At 37.6% G+C, this 25,970-nt stretch overlaps 1 protein-coding gene and 1 long non-coding RNA gene across 8 annotated transcripts in view; one reads left to right on the forward strand and one right to left on the reverse strand.

Moving 5' to 3' along the window:
- HIPK3 (homeodomain interacting protein kinase 3) overlaps nt 1-13,900 on the reverse strand; it is a 94,142-nt gene extending 80,242 nt beyond the window's left edge. The window contains exon 1 of one of the 6 annotated variants that reach the window (XM_087921184.1): nt 13,538-13,900. In XM_087921184.1, coding sequence (XP_087777310.1) covers nt 13,538-13,547 — 10 coding nt within the window. In that variant the 5' untranslated portion in view covers nt 13,548-13,900. Of the gene's footprint in view, nt 1-6,879; nt 7,128-9,700; nt 9,720-9,746; nt 9,839-10,536; nt 10,556-10,860; nt 11,344-13,537 lie in introns of those variants that run through there. The other 5 variants (XM_026705919.2, XM_087921187.1, XM_087921186.1 and 2 more) reach the window with 5 other exon arrangements.
- LOC148128135 (uncharacterized) lies at nt 9,901-25,624 on the forward strand. Of its 2 annotated transcripts, XR_015740914.1 has the most exons (4): nt 9,901-10,006; nt 10,467-11,456; nt 20,981-21,064; nt 24,995-25,624. It is a non-coding gene; the product is annotated as an uncharacterized LOC148128135 (long non-coding RNA). The 2 variants fall into 2 exon arrangements; XR_015740913.1 differs by lacking the exons at nt 9,901-10,006; nt 10,467-11,456 and adding an exon at nt 13,078-13,138.
- The last annotated feature ends 346 nt before the right edge of the window (nt 25,625-25,970 follow it).

Consider the following 25,970-nt stretch of genomic DNA (forward strand, 5'->3'; position numbering starts at 1 on the left):
TTGTCTATGCCTGGCCTGTCTATCCGCTAGAGGGTCTTTTAGGGGCTAGGGTCCTAGCTCTGATCCTAGCTGCTCCCTTCAGCCCAGCAGACCTGGACTTAGTTAACAGATAACAGATAAACAGAGTTGGAAGTGACCTTGTAGGTCATCTAGTCCAACCCCCTCAAGCGGGAGACCCTACACCATTTCTGACAAGTGGCAGTCCAATCTCTTCTTGAAAGTCTCAAGTGATGGCGCTGCCACAGTTGATCCCCTTGCAGCTCTCTCCCTACTCTGCTGAGGAGCTGATAATTCTTGACCAGCTCCCCTGGTGGCCATTTTGAGCCTGCCAAAAATAATTGTCACTGACAGGGAGAGAGAAAAGGAAAAAAGGGGCAAAATAAAAATAAAAACAAAATTTATTTGATCTAAAGCTGTCTGCTTTGGTCACAGCAGCTGTCCACCACTTCAGGAGGCTAGTGTGACCCAGAAGTGGTGAGCTCAGCACAGTTTCACAATTTAAGGCAAGAGTCAAAGCAAAAAGGGAAAAAAATGGCTGACTCTTTAAAATTGCTACAAGCCCTGACAGATCAGAGGCTTGCAAGCCAGTGCTGGCTGTACCGCAATCAATTTGGCAGTCTCAAGCATCTCACAGCTGCCACGGTGCTCTGGTGACTGGAGAGGGGATCAAGATTCAATCCAGATGGCCAGTACCACCCCCAAGGGACAATCCTGGAGACAAACTGCAGAATTGTCCTGAAACGTCTGAAATGGCCACCAACGCCAAAAAGGGGCAGAAGCGCCTCATAGTTTTCGCAGCTAGCACAGATCAATATGAACAGACCGGGAGAAAGTGAGTTGAATAAGACACTGACTCCCGCCACCCCAGCCCGGGCCACACGGGCTTTCAGGGGCACCTCCAACCAAATTTACAATCACAATTCCAAAATAAACAGTCCACCAGCCAAGAATTTTTTTAAAAGGCAGTAAAAACACCCGCAAAAAACGAAAGTGTTAACCAGCAAGCCAGTTAGCTGTCAAACCTGCTCTAAGCCTCTTGAAGAGAAAAAACTCAATCCAGGGGGTGATTCTTCTACAATATTAACTATTCGGAGCCCTTAAAGGGTGGTCTGAACATGCTGAGACCGAGTGAAGAACTGGGGACTTTTACCAGGGGGGGTGTCCTCAGTTTTTCAATTCGGTCTGCAGAGCTACAAGACTAGAGACTATCCATCCTGGATTCTCCCTCCGGCTCAGTGGAGAACTTTTCCAGACTTCTGGAAGGCCCGTTTTTCCCCCTCCCAGAGCCTCTGTGCAGACCCTGTACTTACCTGCATCAAAAATGGACAGGTGGAGACTTCTGGGAGAGGCGGGGTGGGCAGGGCCAGCCGGTCAGTTCAAATACCGGTTCAATGGAACTTTAACATCCATTTCGCTTGAACCAGTAGAATCCCATCCCTGGACCCATTTTTTGGTTATGGAGAGTGATTGTGGACAGTAATACTTTCTTATCTGTTGTTTAAATAAGTAAGTCAAAAAAAAAATATTATCACAGTTAAATACTAATGGGTAGAAGGTTTATAGAGAGAAATCCAAAAACAAAATAAGGAACAATTTTCTGACCATGAGAGCTATTAAGTCAATGGTTCTTATGCTATTTCACCCATTCCTTCTTTTCCCCATCTCAAATAAAAACATTGTACACAATAGTTTTGACAGCAACAGTCCCAAACTGGGTCCTTCACTTATAAACAGTAACAAATTGCTCCATTATCCCCAGGATATGTCCAAATTATTCCCTTGGGGCTAATTAACCAATTTCTGTACCACTGTTTTAAACATTAGTTGCATCTCTTGTAATTTTGGGTGCTCCATCACTGGAAATTTTCCCCTTTGCTAAAGTCAGGAATGGAATTAGGATTCCTGCCCTAAGTAGCAAGTTGGTTTAGTGGAACTGAATTTATAATGCAGATGATTCTCAAAAGTAACAAAAAAGCCATTACATGACACACATTTCATTTTTACATTAAAAACCCCCTCATATTACACAGGACAATTCAAATTTGCATTTGGAATGGAATAGGCTTATTGTTTCCTAGGAGCATATTTATAAATATCCAGTGAAAAGAACACATAGTAAAGAACGTTAGTCTGTTTTAAACCAAGATATATTTATTTTCATATATTAAATTTATATGCTTCCCACCTGTTGTGCAACTTTGAGTGGTGTATAAATCGATAAAGTATCTCAATATCTTAAATTGAAGAGCTAGGGAAGAGTAGTTTTTGTTTCAAATAATGAAGGACCACTATTATTTGAGTCAACAAGAGAGATCTAAATAAATAGCCTGCCTTTGTATAAGGTAATCTTAGAGACCACTTATTTTTATACTCAAATATCTTTGCCTAATAATTGTTATTTTAAGTTTCTTTCTTCCAGTCAAATTCAAATACATATTCTCTGGTCTGCAAGTTTTTGACATGATTCAATTTAAACCAAGCAAAACTGATACACAAACTGAAACTATGCATGACGACAGCATGTCCAAGTTTAAATCCAGACTACCTCAATCACTTATTAAGGCAATGGGAGGTCAGAAGAAAAGTGCCTAGTGGCAGTAGAATGTACTAGAGCTTCTCCTTACCAACAGCTAAGAAATTATCCACAACCAAATTCAGATACAGGGAAACTTAAACTGGGAGAAATCGATGCAGTTTGCAAGAAGTTGCAAGGAGGAGAATAACAGGGACCAGAGGCTTCAATTCCCTTGTCACCACACAGGCAATCTTTCTACTCTTATAAACAGATCCCCACTGCCACATAATTTATCATGTGATTTCAGTACATATAAGGATCTAGTAAAGCTGTATATTATAGTACATTTCAATAGATGCATTTTCATTCAGAGTATTTCAAATGTTCCACATCCTGCTGGCTTAAAAACTGTTAGCAAGAAATGCAAGTACTGACAGAGAGATGTTTGCCTCTTTCTGTCTTTTCCCTAAGAGAGGGTTTAATTTTCCTTTAATCTCTTCCACTTAATTATGAGCAATAAGAGGAAATATATATGGTAGAAGTAATGGAAAGGAATAGAATAAGAACAGCTCTAATCTAGGAAGAATACCTAGTTGTGTGGGCCTGTTCAATATTATTTAATCTTCATCAATATTCATTTTAGTTTGTCCCCTTTTAACATAAAAAGCTAGCAGGATAAGCCAACCTTAGATTTCTCCCCTCTTTAAGATCAAATCTTGCCCACTGGGAAAGTCAACCAATCTTATGCCCAACCACCATCTCAAATGGGAGGGGAAAGGGCAGCAATCTAGAGAACAGGAACAGCAGTGTTCCTAGACAGCAAAGGCCAAGGCCATAACATCATGGCTATAGATCCACCCATGTTGATGTAAGTGTATCCATGGCAACTTTCAATAAAAAAAAAAAAATCCCACCTACATTGGCTGTACTACCAGTAGGTTGCTATGTTTTAGTTTCCAGGCACCTTTTCCCCCTCCCTTCCCAAGGCCTAAGTAGATATTACATGGGAGCTGAGTCTACGTGTGTGCCCAGATGGAATTAAAAGAAAAGCAGCCACAAAAGACCAGCAGCAGAAACAGGAAAATAGTACAAGTAGAGAAGTTGCTTAATTCTTGTCCATTTCTTCTGTTAGATATTTCCCCACTGTTTACACAATAAAGAGAACTTGGAGGAACAATTCTAAACGTAAACACAACTGAAGAAAAAAGGTTTAAATGGTCCTGCAATTTTTTTTTCTTTCCAATGGCAATGGGTCTATGTATTGTTCAGATACTGTTAGATATGCCTCTGGTATAATCCTTAGTTTGGCTTTTATAGAATTCCCCAACCCAGAGAAAGATTTTGAGAAACAAAGCAAAACAGGGACCCACGTTCTGCTTAAACATAGCGAAAAGCAGTCTACAAACCAAACCAAACCAAACTTATTGCATCCTCAGCAGAGTCAGGGAGAAACTTTTTAACAGTTTATATACATAGATAAAAGCTATTATCAGGCTCTTAAAATATATTCAGCTTTCTTAAATAAACCTAATTTAGGGATGATTCAAACATAGTCTCACCTCACTTTTTTCCCGCTGCAATATCCTGAAAACTTCATTAATGTGTCATTGAAATTACCAAATGATGGGGGCAGTGTAATTTCTTACTGATTTTCATTTTAAAATCATGGGAAAACTGCATGCAAGCCTTCATTATTTTTTTAAAAAATGTGCGTATTACCCAAAGTAAAAGAAAACTTAAACCGACATTCAAACGTTCTTAAAATCTTATTTGTCTTATATGTCTTATTTCCACATTATGACATCATCACTGTGATCCCAGCCATTCTTATTTCCTCCCCCACAAGAATGTTAAAGTTGATGTTTCCAACTCCTTAACAGTTGCCTATTCTGTTTTAATCCATTAAAAAGACGTATTCGGAGCAAAGCAAAAGCTGTAGCTTATTAACAATTTTCCCCCTACAGATGAGTACGAAAAACAAGATTCTTTAGAAACAACTCCAGTCTAGGCGTGCTATCCATGCCTCCACTTTTGCTTCAGGGAAAGTAGTTGAAGGCATGCTAACACACATAAATTGCAACCAATTCATGCAGAAGAACATGTCACCAACTCATATACCAATACACAAAAATGTCTACTACATTGGGCAAGCCAACAATCAGAAGGAAGGTATTCACGTAAATGTCTTTTGTAGATTTATGAAAATAAACAAACTAGAATAGGCATGTCTAAACTACTCTGCTATAAACACAACATTCTACTAATAATACAACTGTTTAAAGCATATATTCAGGATTAAACCAAATTTGATCAGATACTAATCTTTCTTCTGGGATGATCCAATTTTTAAAATTACCTTTTAAAAAGTTTAGCCATTCTTCTATCAGATATCTGATTTTTTGAAACATATTTCAACATTTGTATCTGCATCTTTGGCACAGAACCTACACTTCTAGCAGTTCAAAACACATCTGCCTAATTTTTTTCCATTTTATCTTGCCCAAAGGCATATATTAAGTAGGTTAAATAATCAGAACAAACGGTACCAGGAGGAGAGCATTTTACAGTGCTTCTGAAGATGGAAAAACAAATCAAAATGATCAGCACAACACAACACAGCCAAACTATAATCCCACATTAACTGCAACATATTGTAGAAGCATTGAAACACATGTGATATTTAGAGCAGAACATGTGATCCTTTGTCAAAAGGCCTATTTTCACTGCAACACGTTGATACAATGCTGTCAAGCCACAGTAAAAATGTCTCTTCCATTAACTACTTACTGACTCAATGCTAATATGACAGGGTCTCAAAGATATATTTTCTCTTCCACAAACAACTCAATCTTCAACCTTTTGACAGCTTTGAACTAAAAATTGATTTGGTAATTTTCATTATGAAGACAAAAACCTTATTTCAGTTTGGCAGATTCAACACTAAAGGGCTACAAATCACTGCAAGAAGCTCAATAACTAAAATAAAAAGGCTGTACATCTGCCTGTGATACTCTACTTATATCAATTCTAATACAAAGTTAGGAAATATTTTATGTTCAATTCAAGATCAGACTCCCTTACTGCAGCCAGTTTTATAATTATTTTGATTGTGGAAAAAATATACAATTGCAATTATGCAAATTACTGCCAACCAAAATACCTTATTTCATTCCCCAAAATATAAATTTATCCTTTTAACACAATACTCTTTAAATATAGAATCTATAAAATAAAAAAGATTGTATAATTGTTATAGAAAATATAAGTGTATTTACAATAAAAAATAATTCTAATTCTAAAACCCAATGCACGAATTCTCCCCAAGTTCTAAAAACCAATTATTTACAAAACCAATTATTTACTAAACTAAACTAAATACATGATGCTTACATCAACAAGAATCACAATGTCAACTTATTACTTGAAGAATAACAATACTTGGGAAAACTATTTTTAAAAAATTTACATGATTTCTAAACTGATCCTATCATACTACTCTGGGTAGTTTGCCTAAATTAAAAAATAAAACTATTACCATAAAAGAATATTAATAAATTCAGCCAGTAAAAGTAGCAATATCCATATGTTAATATGCAAACGCCTAAAACAGAACTGCCTGGATTGTATCCTAATACCAGGAATCATCCTTACTTTAGGAGGTAGATATCCACCTTTCAGAAAAAAAAGAAAATGTACATTTGTGTGTTTTTTTTTTAAAGCAACACAGAACAAGCATAGTGACTATAGCATGAATATACACTCTGTATTGGGTTTTGTAACATAAATCATAATAGGTTGAATCCATAGAGTACACTAAGCCAAAATACTTTTCTAAGTAACGCATGAAAGGCAGCTGGGTGACTTTGGGCCAGTCACTCTCTCCGCCCAATCCACCTCAGAGGGTTGTTGTAGAAAATTAGCAGGAGAAAGTATTGCTAAGTTTGCTGTCTTATAAAAAGAATAGAAGTAGGATAAAAATGATAAAAAAAAAATTTCTGGCAGAACTGTTTTGGCCATCTTGACAGATAAATCCATGGTTATGAGAATGTAATACATTTTTGTATGTCTTTAACAAGGCATAAATAAGGAATTTTACTATACCTACATGGGCTAGCCAGCAGGCTAATACATTTGGCTGTTTTGTGTGTACAATGTGGATTTAACAGAATAGGAAAGGACCTTGGAAATCTAGTCCAACCTTCTGCTCAAGCAGGAAATCCTATACTAGGGGTGTCAAACTCGCGGCCCACAGGCCGGATGTGTCACGCACTGGCCACGCCTACCCCCGGTTTAGCAAAGGGAAAAAAGGCATGATATGTCACATAACGACATGACACCGTGAGTTTGACCCCCTTGCCCCATACCATTTCAGACAACTGGTTGTCCAATCCTTTCTTTAAAATGTCTATAGTGTTGGAGCACCCACAACTTCTGGACGCAAGTTGTTTCATTATTCTGTCAGGAAACTTCTCTGTAGTTCTAGGTTGCTTCTCTCCTTGATTGGTTTCCATTCATTGCTTCTTGTCCTGCCTTCAGATGCTTTGGAGAATAGGCTGACCCTCTCTTGATTTGCAAAGATTTCATAAGATGTATCTCAGCACACTGTAATGTCCTGGATATGAAATATTAGATAATATAGATAATTCAGAGTCTTTGGTCAACAACTACATTTTGAGAAAGGAAGTTTTTTTGAGAAAGCACAGGGATAAGAGGTCCCTAAATTACAAACCTGAACCTAACTCATGAAAGGACCATTAAAAAAAGAGAATTTTAAGTATTGGACTACACAACCATTCCAATCCTTTCTCTTTCTTCAGACTAGTTGGTTTTTAAGAAATCACAAAGGAAAGATATATGCTATAATTTTATTTTACCCCTCTAAGTGTCAGTTCTCACTTCTCTAACATGTTGATCATTTCATCAGATATATAATCTCATTCTGTTGTAAAGAAACTACTAGACTTAAAGTTTTTTTTTGGTACTGCTATATATAGATTCAAGCTTTTCCACAAAAACATGTGATTTTCCTCACTAGACACGTAGAATAATGTAAAAAATTGAAAGTGAATGATTGCATAGTTTTGCTCTGCTTGTGCATTCTTTTAAAATGCAAGAAAAGTAAAATACTGTTTAACTGAGATTTTAACTAAAATCTATATTTTTTGTGCCAAAATGCTCACCAAATAAACATGTTGTAATCTCTATTTTTATATATGTTAGCAGCCTTTCAAAAATATTGATGTATATGAATGCTTCAGATTTTCCTTGCTTACATGAGCATTGTTGTTTCATGTCAATTGCTATCAATGTGCTGGAGGATATATTTCATGACATAAAGTCTTTAAAATACTAAAAGTATATGTGTTTTTCTCTAGAAATAATTCCTTATCTTAATAAGCTTTAAAAATAAAAACTAGCTGTAATTAATTAATTATCCATTACTTGTAAATAAGCTCCATTAAACTCAATGGAACTTCTGATAAGATTACATTAACAATTATCCTAAAATTATCCTATGCCATCTGGCTAAGACAAAACTTGCCAGATTATAACTGGTTTCTAACAGCCATAATATAAATTGTATGCTTTGACATTATCTGTGCAACTAGCCATTTAGGTTGTACTATATAGTTTAATGCAACATGTGGACCACTTATTTGGCTTAAATAAGTCATAACTGAAATGACTGATGTTTTAACACAAAAGCTATGTTTCTTATCTGTAATATAGATTATGGACAAATGCATATATACTTATATTACAAAACCTTATATCAAAGACAAAAGTTTAATTAAAGGAATATTTTCTCCGGTAGAATTATTTATTCAAGAATCAAGCTAATTCACAAATCAATTCTTCACAGCATTCTGCTTAGGCTTTAGGAAAATTGTGAAGGCCTACTTGTTCTGTCTTGCATAAGAGGAGGTGGGGTTGTAATTGAAGGTGGTGTTCACAGTCACATGGTGTTTGTGTTTTTTGTTTTAATTTCTGTCCTTTTTATTTTTATATGCATTTGGAAAGGCTGAATCATTATTTTCATTTTTCTGTAAATTGACTTTATTAGCCACTCAGAGCCTTCAGGAATGGGCAGCAAAATGAGTGAATGAATAAATAAACAAAGCCCTGACCTGATTACATGCTACTTAATCTATGTGCTTGATGACACATTTATTAAAATTAACCTCTTGGCAATTCTATAGTGATATCATCGCTTAATTCTTCTTTAATACTATTCAATTGTAAAATGTTTCCAAGTTTTTAAAATATACATGATACAAAAACCACCATGGCAACCTTTAGAGCTAGTAAACTGTAGTAAACTATAGTTATATTCAGTTTACTAGTTGCTATCCATGGAGAAAACCGAGCAACAGTGTTTTGTAAATTGCCTTCTAAGGTGAGAATATAAAAAGAGTAAGATTTAATATATCTTTCAAATACAGCGTACCAACAGACTACCTAAGTCACATTTTTTAAAAAGCCAATAAAGGAGAAAAACCCAAATAAGACAGCTAAAATTACTAGCCTTTGTTTTTTAAAAATAAATATGTTAATGCCATAGAACAAAGAGTCAATGATTTCAAGTACCCTTTATATAGCACTTAGTGCGTAGTCATGGCTTAATATAAGTGCATTTACAAAATTAGCTACATGCATATCCAAGTATCTGGTTTCACAAGGCACATGCGAATAAGACACCAATACTGCTGGCCAAGAGAATTCAATGTTTAGCATATATGACAGAAAGAAAAAAACCTGCCTAAATTAAATTCAGATAAGTATATCTTGAGATGAAAAATAACTTTAATTACCTCAGTATAATACTCTTCCTAAAAATAATGTTACAAGTCATCAGTTAGGATGGTAACTGCTTTAAAATAAAGTTGCTATATTATAAGCACTTTCTGACTCCGAAAATTGTAAAATAAAACGCCTGTTTCATAAACACAACACAAATAAGACTTCTTGTCTGCAGCCAGCTATTATTACAGCAAACTTTATTACAATAAAGCCTAGAACTCTAAATATTTAAACAATTCTTACAGGCTGGGTTTTTTTTTAAGTTACGGTGAAAAAGATCTATAAAGCACAACGCAATCTCTAAAATTCAACGTTTAAAAAAGATCCCTGTTAAGGTCTAAAAGGTAATAATCAAATTTAACACCGATCCTAAAGCCCAACTACCTTTGAGCGATTGCCAGCATGACGTGATCACAAGTACTCCACATACCATTCTGAGAGAGACTGTTCCCCCGGCATGAAAATAGTCATTACTTTCCCCAAACCATTGTTGCTAGTTACCTCCGAGTCCCGAAGCGAGGCAATAATTCCTGGGAACCAGAGAAGGCGGCGACCACGCCTTCCCGCTGCTCTAACAAGTTGCAAGAGGAGCAGCCGTGTCACATTTCTTCTTTCATACACACCAGCGATCCTAAAGATTAGCCCGCTCGGCCAGCGTAAAAAACTAAGCGAGCAAAACGGCACGAAAGGGTGAGGGCGGGGGCAGAGACAGGCGCACAGCACGAAAGGGAAATTTCTAGTTCCCAAATTAAAAAGGGGGTGGGGGTGGGGGTGAAGCCCGCACGGAAAGCGAGAACGGAAGCAAAGCGAGAAACGAGCCGAACTATTTATACACTAAATTGGCGGGGGGGGGGGGCCTCTCACATACGCCGGCGGCAAGAAAGCTACTTTATACTTCAGTCTGTAAATAATGCTAACCAAAAAGAAGAGGGAGGGGGATTTAGTAGTCTTTTGCCCGATTGTGCCCCCCCCCAAAAAACCCCTTTGTTCAGACATCGGTTGTATCAGAAAGAATGGAAAATTTGCAGCCAAACTCTGCCAAGGCAAAGTTTTTCAAAGCACCGTTGCAACCAAGCCCTCTGGGATCCAGCATCGAGGCACGGAGCTTAGTTGGGACCCGTGCTTCAATCTCTCTCTCTCTCTCTCCTAGGCTAAACCCCAGCGGCGATGAAGATCCGAGCAATCCTCCTGGCGGGTTTTGTTCCCCCTTCCACACCCACCTGCTTAAAGGCTGATTTTGTTCTCCTTCTGGGAAACGCCAAAAGCCTGATTCCCCGACTTTTCTCAAACCGATTCGCCTCTGCCGAACAGCTTCATTTGGAGCGCGCTGGGCCGCGCAAAGGAGGCAAAGCCAAACCACAGGAAGAGCTGGAAGTTGAAGGGGGGGAGCGAATGGCCTCAGCATCCCTGCCCAACCCCACACTTTCCACCCCAAAGATTAGCGGTGGGTAAGGATAAGCCCAGAGGCTTTGCCCTTCCCGCCCCCCTGGGGAAGAAAAAGCAGTCTGGATCGCTCGCTCCCTCCCTTTCCCCCCGGCTCTTACCTTCACAGATCGGGCAGCGCTGGACTCCCCGCAGCCGCCGCCAGCACCGCCGCCGCCTCCGCCCTCGGCATGACCGGAGAGCTACTACAAGGAGGCGCCTCCCAGGCCCGACTCAACCCCGGGCTGCTGCTGTTGTTGCTTCTGCTGCTGCCGCCGCCTCCTCAGCCGCTGCCATCTTGTCCTGGCGGCTGTGAGGAAAGCGCCCCACCTCAGCCCGCTCAGCTCCCCGGGCCTCTGCCTCATCTTCCCGGGGAGGGATCCAGCCTGCCGCCGCCGCAGCCACTTCCTTTGCTGCCACCGCCCACTCCGGCGGCTGTTCTCTTCCTGCTTCTTTGACGGCGGGGCCTGCGGGAATGAGCGCAGCTGGCTCCTCCGTCGTAGCCCTGAGCCGCCCACTCCGCTCCCGGGGCTGCGAAGCCGAGGCAGCTTCCTCAATGCCGCTCCGACATGTCTCAGTTCCGTTTCCAGCCTGCGGGGTTCTCCTGGCGAGCGCAAGCGGCCCGCCCTTATCCGCAGCTGTAGCGCCCCCGGCTGGTTACCGGCCGCCGCCTCCTAACTAGATTTCGCCATTCGACGCCCCCCGCCTCCTTCTCAGGGTGAGCATGTTTAGCCCTCGCTTGTACGGTACGGCTCTGGCAGAAGAGCCCAATAAACGGGTGGTCAAGGGAATCGCCGTTCCTTTCAGAGCGCCGACACCGACCTTCAGGCGGGACAACCGAAGGGCCCCGCTGCCTTTAAAGGGGATTTAGGATGGCAGCCAAAAGCCAAGTCCACTTAATGGCTGGCTACGCGGATTTGCAAATACATCTCTGAAAGAACTCAACGCTATTTACATTTCAATCCGCTTGTAATAAGTATCCAGCTTCTCATTTGCTTGAGAAACATTTTTAATAATTAAACTTTAATAAACAGCATGTTTTGCAACTAGAATTTCCTCTCATTTGCAACGGGAGTATCCACATGAAAATAAGCCCTATGTCTATTTCAGGCCATGATGACCAGCTGACCAAAAGTATTGGATAATGATGATCCAAAACAAGTACAATGATCTGTTCTTTTCATAAGTTGTATGTGCGCAATATGTCAAACTCAAAAAACCACCGCCCCCACAAAAGAGGGAGAGTTACTTTCATGTACAACACTTATTTTTTGTCGACTTTGCCTCTCACAGACCATAGCTAAATTAGATGTTTATCTCTTCAGTGCTTCCATTAATAATAATTATCCTGGGGGGGGGGGAATCACACATTGGGCAGGAACAAAAAAGAAGCATGATTTAATAGCTACCATTTTTATTTCTCCAGAAAGCTACCATCAGTAGTTGCCTAGATTATGACTTGATCCTAGTTTTGAACTGGAGACCCTGTTTGTTATTAATTTCTCATAAGTCTATGCTACATGCAGATTTATCTTTATGAAATATAGATGCAAAAGATGGTCAATGACATAACAGCTCTAAGGGCCTCTTCCCAGGGATAGGGTAGCAACAAAGGACTCAGATTGTTAAGATTTGTTTCTTTACACAAATAATGTTATAATTTCTCAGAGATTATAACAATTTAATCTAAACATGAGCCTTAAGAATATAGTGTAGACCTCCCTAGAAGCAGGCTTTTAATTTTATGTACTTGAACTCTGATTTTATCATGAAGCCATACAAGCTAGGAGGATCATAGTTGCTACATATAATTGATACATATAAAACCTCTCATACCTCCTACTTGACAATAGATCTGGGAAGGGGGGATTAAGTCCCTCCTAATAGCAAAACACACACACTGCCAAAGAAGCTTGGTAACAACTGAAAATATAAGGAAAAGCAAATAGATTTAGCTATTTTCTGGAGATCAGTTGTACCACCTTTGAACACTGAGCTGCCTACTAATGAACGACACTTCCCAGCAGCCTTTTAGGAGGCCTATTTACCTAAGCTATGTATGAGTGAAAGGATGAGGGCATGGGCAATTTGGTATAAGCCAAATTAATCAACTTTAACTGGGGGATATCACAAGAGGGCATAACATACTTTTGTATTTGTTCAAAACTCATGTTATTACCAGGGGTGAGATTCTACCAGTTCTCTAGAATCGGTAGCTCTGAAGAACAGCTGACACCAAACCGATTCGCTGTAACAATCGTCTGGTCATCTGTTTCACCCACCCACCCGGGCTCGAGGCTATCTTTTAGTCTCTGCATTTTCCTCCTCAGCTGCTTTGTGCAGCACAGGTGAGTGCCACTTGTCAACGAGCAGGTGAATGCTTGCCGGACTCAGTAATTTGTAAGTAGTGTGCATGTGCGCATTTGGCACGCACACACACAAAGCGAACCGGTTGTTATGCTGGTAGAATCCCCTCCCTGCTTAATGACAATCATGTATGCATGCATATTGCCTCATATTTTCTGTTTTAAAACCTCCCCTTCTGTGCTATTGTATAATACCCACTGATGGGATTTTAAAACAAACAGTTACTTCTCTACTCTTTCAATGGCTTCTTACAAATTAAAAGACTGTAAGCTACATTAGTTATAATAATGACACAAAACTATGCGACATCTTTCCTTCTAGAAGTATGCAAAGACAATTTGGTAATCATGCTGTCTATTCTAGAATAGCAGATTTGCTAAGCTTTTAAGGGGCCCCAAGTGGAGAAAGTATAAAACAGAAAAGATAGATCACCTTTAAGCATACCAGAAAGGAATGCGCCAACTGCACCCCTTTAAACTGTACAGTATTCCAGAAACATGAATCCTTTTTGGAGGGAAGAGTCCATTAACTGCTGTTGAAAGCAGGGCATTGCATTAACCTGCTTCTGTTATCCAAAACCACTTCCTAGGACAGCTATATCTTCTTTAAAAGCATGCATACATTTTTATTCCATGGACCTTAATCTTGCCAAGCTGTTGCCCAGCAAGAGAGAGATATTCCAGTAAACAAGATAACCACTATACAAATTCACATCAACTCAGACAGTTCTGAAAAACAAAAATAGTTTTAAGCTGTAAAGATCCCTTTGTTGTCCGCATTCAGTTAAAACTAGATACGTAACCAGTTTTCTACATGATTATTATACCTTACTTTCTCAAGAAAGCTAATGAGTAACCAAGTTCATGTTTGTACATTTATAGGCTGCAGGAAGCTTGGTAAATATTCACTAAGTCAGAAAATAGCTCCAGAGGTATGTTTTTCATCCATTAGAACTGAAAATAAGTCACTGGGAACAATTTGTTTCTTTATTTTTAAAACAAAAACAATGGGAAAAAACAAACAGTAGTAATATAACATCTATTGCTTCACAAGAAATTTCAAACTTCTTGAATTAACTTTTTAAAAATGTATTTCTTTTCAGAGAGGAAAATAAAAGTTGAGTTGGATACCATACCCTAGTCTAGTGCTTACACTATTGGTATTATTATAGCCAGGCCTCTGTAATGTAAGCCAGCCAGCACTTACAAATACCATTGTTAATGACTCCTTTTTGAGAGGGTAAAACTGACAAATTAATAATGAAATTATAAAACTTCACTCCCCATTTATGCTCAATATATAAATCAATAAATAAAACTCAGACGGAAGGATTTCCTGATCCCTTGGGAAAGGAGAAAAGAATCAAGTGTTTTCCAGCAATTCATATCTTCGTTATTACATTCATCTTTAGCAGGTAGGAGCAGAAACAGACAACTGTTCAGTGTTCACATAGCGGAAATATAATGTATCAACATTAAATTTAACAATAAAACTTAGCTAGAACTTATATAGAACTCTAATCCATTGCTGAAATACTGAATAAATAATGATGTAACTTAAAATAAGTTGAAGGCTTGCCTCATAGAATGATTCCCATAACACATTAAATTGCTTTAAAAAAAAACCAAGTCACAAGAATAATTTTGGAATAAAAACAGAAATGCAGTCTGCTAAATAATATTGACTTATGACGCAAAGTGAATAACTATTACCAAAAAGGACCCATACAATTTAGGTGGCGCTAACTTACCACTACAGACTTTGAGAGAATAACAAGCATTGCTAGGCAGAAGTGCTAGTTTGCTTAAAGAACTAGCATAACACAATTCATTAGCACAATACAAATGTGCAATTTACAGATCTCCAGTATAGATGTGTCACTAATTTCAGAATGTCAGAATAAGTTATTAGTCCTTTCAGAAGAAAGCATTGGTAATCTGTGTGTGGTAAAGCAGAGTTAGAAGATCAGTGAATTAAGTAGGACCATTGTTGTTTTTCACAGGGAAAGTTCTTTAATCTTGACTCTGGTATAATGGGGCCATAATTATAGAAGTAAATAAATTAATAGCCAACTGCAAACGGGAAATTAGTGAAGCTTAAAGGCTATTATTTCCCACTTAGACGCCCTCCAAAGTGTTAATTGTCGGTGCAGAAAGTATGACAGTCAAGATGGAAAAGTGTGGAAACAGCAATTAATATGTGAAAATGAAGAAACGGCTTTTTGCTCTCCTCCTGTATTTTCCCCTTGAACATTCTATAATAAGAACACAAAACACCTGATCTAACAGGCTGCCAGTCTTTGTTTTGCATTTTAATTTTTTATCCTATCAAAATTCAGACTCTAACCACTGTATCTAGTAATCTGATATGGCAAGAACAGATGGAAGATTCTTCTCAATCTATAAAGTATCTCACATTTGTAGTCTCCTGACTTTTCCCCTTCTCTCCCCACCTGCTTATCTTTTTCAAGTCTCAGTATATAGACTGGAGTTTACTGAATAAAGAAAAGTGAAAAAATATCTGCCTTTTTTAGTGTACAGTTGATAGAATGCCTCACTGTATTCAGTAGGGCGTACTTCCAGATAAATATACAAAGTATTGTAGATATACTACGATACAGTCCTGCATACTGTATGTTCACCAATATAAGTACATTTCAATAAATAAAGCTTACTTCGTAGTAAATGTATTAAGAACTGCACTCCTAATCTTATCTGTGTTGTTTGTTACATGGATGAATGAACCAAGGTTTGTTTATGGTGAGCCATCAAGTCATTTTCGACTCCTAGCAACCACATAGATTTTCTCCATGACAACCTATCCCGAAACTTTTCTTTCAAGTCTCCCAACGGCACACAAACCTGCTTCTTTAAACTTTTTCTTCTATAGAGTGCTACGAGGAGTATCATAGCTTCCATAATTCTGATCTTTGTAAGTATGGAGACATCATAGCATCTGATGTCTCTTCTAAGGCCTCCAGGGCTGCTCTACCAAGTACTAGTCTGTGATGTGTTTCTTGATTGTTTGATCCTTTTAGTTGATCCTAAAAGGTAGAAACTATTAACTTTTCTATTTTCATTGTCAGTGGTAGGGCTGGCTGTTCTACCTATTGTCATTAGTTTGGTCTTCCTTCTTTTTAATTTTAGTCCAATATTTTCACTGTGCTCTTTGACTTTTAGTATCAGGCTTTAAGATTCTTTGCATTTTCAGTTATCAAAATAGTTAGCATACCACAGGTTATTGGTGTTTCTTCCTCCCGTTTCTTCCAATGCAGCTTTCCTTAATATGTATTCCACACGTACGCTGAATAAATAAGAGAGTACACAGCCTTGTCACATTCCTCTGACAACCTGAAGCCAATTTTTTTGTTTGTTATACAATTTAAATGGCTGCCCACTCACTTTCATGACTATAGGTAGCTTACAAATAATAAAAAATGTAAAAAGAGTAAAAACAGTTTGTTTCACCATGTTCTGTCCTATATGGTAAGAACTCTAATTCATAATACACCTAATCATTATTTATACTGTAGAAGCTTAACACTGGTCCAAAGAGAGAGAAGAAGCCAGGGGATTGCCTGTGTCATAGGAGGACTCATCAGTGCAGTACATGGGATAGCAGGAAACATGAGCTCTTCTAATTCAGGCAACACGACACCCTGTCTTGTTGCTTAATTGACACAAACTTGAGTTAGTGGATGGCAATGTTGTCTCTGTCCTATGACCAGACCTGAATCCAGAAGGTACAAATAAAAAAGTCCACATAAATAGAGCCCTGGTGGCAGAATGGTTAAGTGCACTATTGCAGGCAAATTCTGCCCATAACCTGAAGTTCGATCCTGATGAGACTCATGGTTGACTCAGCCTTACATCCTTCCAAGGTTGGTAAAATGAGGACCCAGATTAATGGGGGAAATATGCAAAGAATACTTCTATATTATAAGCCACACAGGAAGTGCTGAAAAACACTGCAGGGTGGTATGTAAGCCTAAATGTTGCTATAATCTGCTTCCTCTAGGTATTTGCATCTGAAACTCTACTTTATGCCTTAACACCCCTTCCCATAAAGAAAGATTGAAACTGAACAATAGTTATCAAAAAGGGCTGTATCTAGAGCAAGGCTGTCAAACTGGCGGCCCACAGGCCGGATGCATCATGCTCAGGCCACGCCCACTCAAGCTCCGCAAAGGAGAAAAACGTTGTGATGTCATGTGATGGCAATGTGACGCCGTGAGTTTGATACCCGTGATTTAGAGCCTCTTGCGGAAGTAGCCTGTAAAACTGCCAGCATCCCACAAACCAAGTGAACACCTTCTAGGTTCAATTGATCACACATACCTCAACCACACAAAAAATCAAGAGAGGTTTAAATCAAGCCCACAAATGGCAGAAGTCTTGAGTAGCACCCTTATTTCCTTAAAACATAGTAGCTGAAAGGAGTTGCAGTTAACACAACTAGACTTTGCCCTAATCACCACATCAGAATCTTCCTAGGAAGAGCCAAGACCTTCTCAAACCTGAATGGCCTGACCAGCCCAATGCAAAATGGACACAGTAATGACAGTTCACTGATGCAATAAGGGAGAAGTACTGACACATTGCCTCCCTTACTGTTACAAGGTCAACTCAAACATGAGCTTGTACTTGTAGGCAATCCAAAGACATCTGCAGATTCCAAGATCTTCAATGCAGTACTGAAATGTAAACTGTGATGTACTGGTGGAAATTATACATAATACGTACTTGTGAGTGATATCACAATACATCTACAAAAGGAACAAGTATTATCGCAGTGTCATGATGCATTTTTTTCCTATCTTCTTTGCCTCTTTCTCCCACACCAGCCCGGACACCTCTGATTTGAAAAAGTTCCCCCCCCACCCCCCGGTTTACTTCTTCCACTAATGTTTTAGTGTCATTTCTGCATCTTCAATTTCTGGAGCTCTTCAGTAAAGTGACTAATGTGCATAAAGTGGCTGCTTCGGAGCAATCTTGTCAAAGTCTGGATCTCCTCCTTTTGTCAGAGGTTAAATATGCAATTTACAGAACTGGTGAGAGACCACACTGACATATTTGGAATGACCTTGTGATCACTTAATACAGGGATACTATGACAGCCAGAGCTCCGAGGATTGGTCATAAATCCTCCTTGTTTAGAGCCATTGTAATTTTGAAGATTGCTGATCAGTTGTTATAGTCTGAGGACTGCCTCTAACAAGTTTGGGATAACAAGTCTGTTTAAAACTATAGTTAATATGCAGCCCAATTATGTATGTCTATTTAGAAGTAAATGTTATTATGCTCATTGTGGTCTCAAATAAGTATGCATAGCATGTTTTAATCATGATTTTAGAAACAAGGAAATTACTCAGTAAATACCTCAAAGAAAAACATTGCTATTTATAAGTATGATAAATATCTTGTTGTAGTTTTTACTCTGAGTACTAAGTACTTTTAAACAAAATATTATGAAATAATCCCCCTTTTATGAATTTGATTACATTCACTAGTAATTATGCCTGTATTATAAACCTAATTATCTAAATATTATTATATGGGTAAACAAAACAGCAGATTGATATTTTTCAGAAAATAAAAAATACTACCTCCATTGTTACGAGTGATCTTATTAGAATAGCAGTACATTAGTAGAATGATAGACAAGTGCTTGATAATTTGTATGCAGTCTTCTGTTGAATATCAGAGATTTTGATACACATTTTAGCTAATTTAAATGTGTAGATTATATTTGTATATAAGTGTGTGTATAGTCTACTATAATGGTTTTTAAAATAAAAATATTCATATAATTAATTGGAGATAAGAGTTATTTTATTTAACCTTAATACAGTAGATTATTAAAATATTTGTAATTTCAAAAAGTATCATGATCAAAAATTCTAAGTAATTGTCCTTATTGTAATTATTATGCTTATTTTGGAAGAGTTGCACTTTTCAGAACTATTTTATCATTATTGAAAATCTGGGGTCGGGTTAAATTGAGCATCAAAGCAAACAGTGTTAAAATGCAAATTTTCACTTAATATCCAGACTTTTTTTTTTAAAGGTTGGACTTTTAAAACATCAGTTGAACTTTAAAAATAAATTACCAGAAGTGAAATGCAGCATACTATAACTAATTGGAAGATGATTCAGTATTGTGGCACATATAAAAATTGCTTTTTTGATCCAATTATTTATTCCTTAACAAAGGGCATTACTTAGCCAACCTTGACTGATCTGGGAAAATGAATCAGAGTCTGACGTGGTTAGCACTTAAATATGAGACCAATAGGAGGCCTTGGTTGTAGCGTAGACTGATTATTGTTCAAAGCAGCACAGAATGTTCTTACAAAATAATAAGAAAACCATTTTAAATAAAATTACCAATACTCCTAAAGGCCACTAAAATGCAAATATGATATTTAAATATGATTTATTTTATCTCTGTTAAATAGAGATTTTGTTTTGAAATATTCATAGTAATATTTATCTTTTCATTGCATTACTAAAAACATAGTAACATAAAATGGTCCCACTGCTTACAAAAAAAGTTCATGCATTTTCATCAATAGAAATTGATGTTCATCAATTTCAAGATCTTACTTATGGTTATAAATATTCCTAAATTACTTTTTTAACTTAGTTTTATTATTTTGATAACGCTAAGTATAAACATAAATTAATTTCTGAATCTGAACCTCCTGCTGCTATTCTGCCTGGCCCCAAGACTGTAACACCTAGAAGTACCCTTAGATCCACTGGCATGAGAGGCATATAAAATATTGGGATCAAAGCCAACAATCCAAACAAGTTCTGAAAGAATTTTAATTTATCTACCACAAGATCCTAAAATCATGGCATTTGAGTACCAAGTCCTAGAAAATTGGAAATTATGTAGAGAATATGTCTAATGCAATGCATCTTGCAAAGACTCCTCCCTGCTATTGCACAGGAAAAAATGTTTTGCACTTTATTGCAGATTTATGCAATACAAATATTTTGTAAGTAAGGTCTGAAATGGAGGAAGAGAATGAAAAGCAGAGCAGCCTGGGCAGAAATAAACACATTCTGAGAACATGTCCTGGCTACGCAGGCCTTTATCAGAAGATTAATATTCTAACAATAGAATTTAGTGCTTAAGTATCATGTGGTTTTCATCATGGCCAACAATGTTATAATGTCAGACATAACAAAAAATGTTTTTGCTTCCAAAAGTATTTTAATCTAAACTAAGTCTACATTGTTGTCATTTCTTTTGGAATCATTGATATAGAATGAGAAACAAAAAAATGAATATTAAACAGAGATGGTTTGAAACTGATGTCTGTATAAATGTGAGCGTGTGTGTGTAGGGAGAATGGAAAAACAAAGTTTGACTGATTTCATAACCATCTTAATATTTCAGGCTGTGTATTTTAAATGTTAGAATGACAGTAATTTTCTCTCATAGCAAAATTTTCCATAACATGAGCTACCACAGAAAGAATGTGACCGTTCGGAAACAACTGTTTTCACTATACAACTGTGCCACAGTTTAAAAAAAGATGGCAACAAGAAGTAACCACCCAGACCAAATTAGGGAACTCAACTGAGAAATAAATGTATTAAGTATGCTTTTAAATGAACTTTCTCCAAACAGTTCCCAAGAGAAAGGGTATGGCTAGATCTTAGTTTGGCAATTAAATAAGGGATTGCATTCCACTAATATTTTATTGATTAAATTTTTCCAAGAAATCCAAGCATACTTCAGTCCAGGAATGAGGAAATTCAAATGATCATTTTACATGTTTAGAGAACTTATGTGAGAGTTATGATGTTACGTTATATAACCTTGTCACTGATGCATGCTTTGGCTACTCACTTACTCCCTCAGGGGCCATATAGAAGCAAAAGAAGCATCTCTGTCCAGATTTTGTCCTCATGCAGAAATTTTGTCAGCACGTGATCCTTCACAAAGGTATGAACTAAGTTTAGGACCAGTTCAATTGATCTATATATTTTAAATGCATTATGCTGTCTATCAGATACTTGAAAATGCCGTGTTTTCACAACACAATTGCATCATAGGGAGGTAGGATTGATTAAGAATGATGAGACAACATCCAAATCTATCCAATTAATACAAAGATGTTTTTTTTTTACATTTAATCATAGATCCAGTCTTATTTGAACTAAATTGATTCTCCCCAGTCAATTAACTATTCTTATGTCATCCAAGCACTCTGATCTTTGCTCTTTTCATTTTTCCCCTATGACCACGAGAGGATGTAAAGAAGCAGGAACAGATGGGAATGGGCTCAGCATCCTCAGCCATGTATGTCCATAGTTTTGCTGACCTAAATAATGCCACTATGAATTTTCACTCTTTCAGACACAATATTAGGCAGGAAAATGACAGCTTTTCAACTATCTTTTCAGTGACTGGAAGGATTAAAGATGTATCTGTCAGTTAATCAATTTTGAATCAAATGCTCAGAAAGGAACGATCACTAGATTTGCTATGTCATAGATACAGGCTCAGAAAACAGTTTAAAATGTACATCAAAAGCATATATATATAAATAAAATACTCTACAGTCATTACCAAATTTTATTTGCTTTCCTTTACCTAAAAGATAGGTAACAAACAACTCTATTTATTAACATCAAGTGTTCTGACCAAGGCTTCCTGAGACAGTAACAATCACACGCTTGGTCACAAAGCCCCTCTTTTTATTTCAACGGCTGTGAATTATATTCATTCACAGCCCTTAATGAGTCCCAAACAATTTGTGAATAGTCCAACAGAAGTCTGCCACCAGTCTTTTCGGGATAAGGCTGATAAGCACCCACCTTTATCTCCCTTGAAATGCTGCCAATGACTAAATTGCCAATTAACTGTATAAGGCCAAACGGAGCACAAAGTCAACATGGAGTTTCAGAGTTTAAACCACTCAAAATGAACAAAGTTGCTTCCTGCAAAGGCTCATCTCAAAGGCTTATGGGAGGGGCCAATCATCTCCAAGCCTTATACCCGAGTCACCCTGTCTGAACTGTTCTTGCCTTCTGGAAGCTCTACGCAAGCGTGCACTGGGAACAAGCTCCCCCTGTTCCTCTGCCTCACTGATCTCAGATTCTGCAGGCTCCAGAGTCAGCACATAACTCTCAGATGGCCCTGGTCCATCTCTGTATTGGATGCAGATCCCTCATCTGAGTCCTCCCCAGACTCCAGGACTAGCCCATGTTCCTCCCCACTGTCCGGCTCTGCTGCCAGTTCTGCAAGCCACCAGCAGACCACAACATCAAGGTTATATCGAGATCAAGGTCTTTTTTTTCAGTTAAAGCAAGAGATCCCTTGCTAAGATGATGATGCTGGACTAACAGTATTAATGAATAATCCCCCTGCATAATTCACATTTTATTGTTTGCCATTATGAGAGGTTTAAAACATTAAGAATCGGTACATGGACACTTACTTTGTTTTTCTTTTTTATTTCTTTTTCCCATCCACTTTCCTTTCGGTTGCATTATTTGGATTGCAGGCCTGAAAGCAGAGTTAGTCTAGTTTTTAATTTTCCATTAAAATGTCAAGAAATCATCCAGGCTGAAAAACAGGGTATAAATGCTTATAAATGATAACTCTCTTCAATAGTAGAAATTGCTGCTTTTAATATCTTGAATCTAGGAATGTATGTCAAAGTGACACACATCTACACCCAGTTTGTAAATTCAGTTGCTGATCCATAAATAGTGTCCACATCTAGAAGCTTGGCTCAAGTATAGATAAGCTTTGCTGCTTTAAGAGGTGAACATTTATTTCAAATGCTTCTCATAGCAAGCAGAAAATAAATAGTTAAGAAAATACAAAAGATTTTTCCCATGATGGGAAACAATTATAACAAAACCAAGATGAGCACTATTATAGCAGTTTCCATTAATATTTTACAGGAAAGTCAGTATATTAAATAAACTGAATTCCCATAGATATGTTTTGAGTTTCTTTGAGATACAATTGAGAACTGCTGACCATTTCCTACTTAAGTAAGCTGGAAATAAGACAGAGGGAGCATCAGAACTCAAGGGTGGTATACATGCAGAAGGCCCCAGATTCAATTCCTAGCCACTTGACATAATTTTTTTTTTAAATATAACCTTGCCTGAATCCTAGAAGACAATTAGCAACTAATACTGTATTTGGAATGTTTCTCAATCTTGGCAATTTCAAAAGGTCTGGACTTCAACCCCTAGAATTCCCCAGGCAGCAAAGCTTTTTTCTGGCTTACGATAATTTATACTTATAGTTTATAAGACTAGTTTTGCATAGTATGTACTTTTGAACTCCCTTATACAGTCACACTGGAACAAATGAACTGAAGTCCATCCTATCATCTTCTTCTTTTTGTTAGTTGCAAAGTTGTGTCCCACCCATCGCGATCACATGGACAATGTTCCTCCAGGCCTTCCTATCCTCTACCATCCTCTGGAGTCCATTTAAGCTCAAGCCTACTGCTTCAGTGACTCCATCCAGCCACCTCATTCTGTCATCCCCTTCTTTTTTTGCCCCCAGTCATTCCCAGCATTAGGCTCTTCTCCAGTGAATCCTTCCTTGTCATTTGGTGGCCAAAGTATTTGAGTTTCATCTTCAGGATCTGGCCTTCTAAAGAGCAAGGGTTGATTTCCTCTAGGACTGACCGGTTTGATCGCCTTGCAATCTATCTTTGTGACACTAAATCATGATATTCACCTCAATCCTTGAATATTTGAAACTGTATTTATATAGAGGAATGCCATAGATTATAGTGCTCTTTTCCAAGTTGACTTTCTATTCTCCTAAGCATACAATAACAGAATATGTCAATAAATCTCCTTCAATATAAGGTACAATAGGCTAAAAAGCAAGTTAGAAACTTGTCGATCATCACAAATATTTGTGACTTAAGCAAGAAACAATGCAAGGAAGAAGGAGAAGGAAAAGAAACATAGATTAGAATCACAGGAAGTTGAAAATGAAGTAATTGAGCATGAGAATTAAGAGAAAGTAAAGATTCCTGGCTAATGAGCCATCAAACGTACTATACATTCACATATTTAAGCAGCTGAGTGAGGAGAATTCAATGTGGTGATAAGAACAATGCCTATATCTTTCTCAAAAAGTCTGTCATATATGCAAATTATTATGTAATATTTCCTTTAACTATTTAACATACAAAGAATATACTTACAAATGCGGTTACAGAATAGCTTGGCAAATCTGAAAAATGCATTGTTAGCTCTAGCTATAAATAATGCATATCAAATTTATTATATAGAAAAGATCTGTTAAATAGATTCTGCCTCTCTGTACCAGACAATCTGATACTATATATGTATATAGGTAGTTCTCATTTAGCAACCACAATTGGGACCTGCAACCTAAGTAAACTGGCCACTAAGTGAAATTGCAACTTTGCTTATAATCTTAGCTCAGATTTCCTTTGCTTTACAGTTCTGAGAAGTCATAAATGCAAGGATTGGTTGTAAATTTATTTTCTGTCATTATCATGGCTGCAAAAAAATCACTGAATGAGGTAGTTCCTAAATGAGGACTTCCTATAATGACACGGAGGAGCCCTCAGTTTTGAGGGATGCAGACTTCTGACAAATGAAGCAAATTATCATTGTAAATAAACAGTGGAATGTAGGCTGCCTTTTGCATCCTAGGTTTGCATCCTATAATTCTAGTGTGTTGTATTTAGAAGCAAGCTTTTAAATATTTGTATGGATCTGCTGACTTTATTTTCAGGTTATAGTTAAATTACAGCTAAATAGATACTTTTTTATCACAGCATCAGTGCATGTCATTGTGTTTACTTATGTCTTTATCAGCAACTGTCTGGCTTCCTCACCTTCCTCATTTTTTTTTTACTAGGTACCTGGGCCTGCTGCAAAGCAAACTACCAGCTTCTACCACATGTTTAATTACAAGACTACTTCTGGAAGTCCACAAATGTATGGGCTACTTTCTGTAGCTTAGCTTTGCTAAGAAGGAAGGAAGGAAAATATGAAATAGAAAATAAGAAACTCAGTTTGTTATTTGATAAACTAGTATTTTGTGACTGGTGTTGCTCAAGTTATTCTGAGAACCAGAAAGCCCCCCACCCCACATGACAGCCATTTTGAGGCAGCACCTGCAGTGCACCTCACTATTCCCCGTGTGGCCACTCAACCCAACGGTTTACCTGTTCTTATTTCAGAGGTGATTAATTAGTTATTATTTCTTAAGTTTAAATGTTTATGAACCAGTAAAGAATTGTGAACATAGCAGTCCCTGTTCCATTTTTTTTTAAACAAATACCACCCTGTGAAGTTCTAACAGAATGTATAGATTACTTTGGGGAAAGAGAGGAAGAGATGCTGCCTAGGAAACAATCAATGGCTTAAATAAACTTAGGAAGGACTCACCCTCATGTTAAAAGTGGCAGCAGGAAGTTTGTGCCTTCAGACTTGCAAGATTCTGTTAAGGTAGACTTACAATAAAGTGGATTTAGTTCATTACACCTATTTCTTGTCTTATTTACCTGGGAGGTCTGACAAAAGCAGAGTGGGCTGGAAGTGATAGCTTGGTTGAAAGGAGACCCAAACTGCAGTTTCCATCTCTCATCGTCCAACATCAAATAATATATCACATGGATAAATGCTAGGCATTTTACCTAGTTCCTTTACAAGAATATATTGAAACAGTATTTTCTGCAAGGGAACAAATTCAAATATTTCTTATTTTAATAAACTATTCCAGTATTTGAGTTTGTTGTCTATTTTTCAAAAGTAGCTGTGTTCTAGAAATGATAACACAAAAGTATACAGTCTAGATTTCATTATAGGATTAAGGACTTTTATATCATTAG

The sequence above is a fragment of the Pseudonaja textilis genome, chromosome 1, assembly GCF_049901715.1.
Source record: "Pseudonaja textilis isolate UNSWEBS1 chromosome 1, rPseTex1.2, whole genome shotgun sequence".
Classification (NCBI taxonomy): Eukaryota; Metazoa; Chordata; class Lepidosauria; order Squamata; family Elapidae; genus Pseudonaja; species Pseudonaja textilis.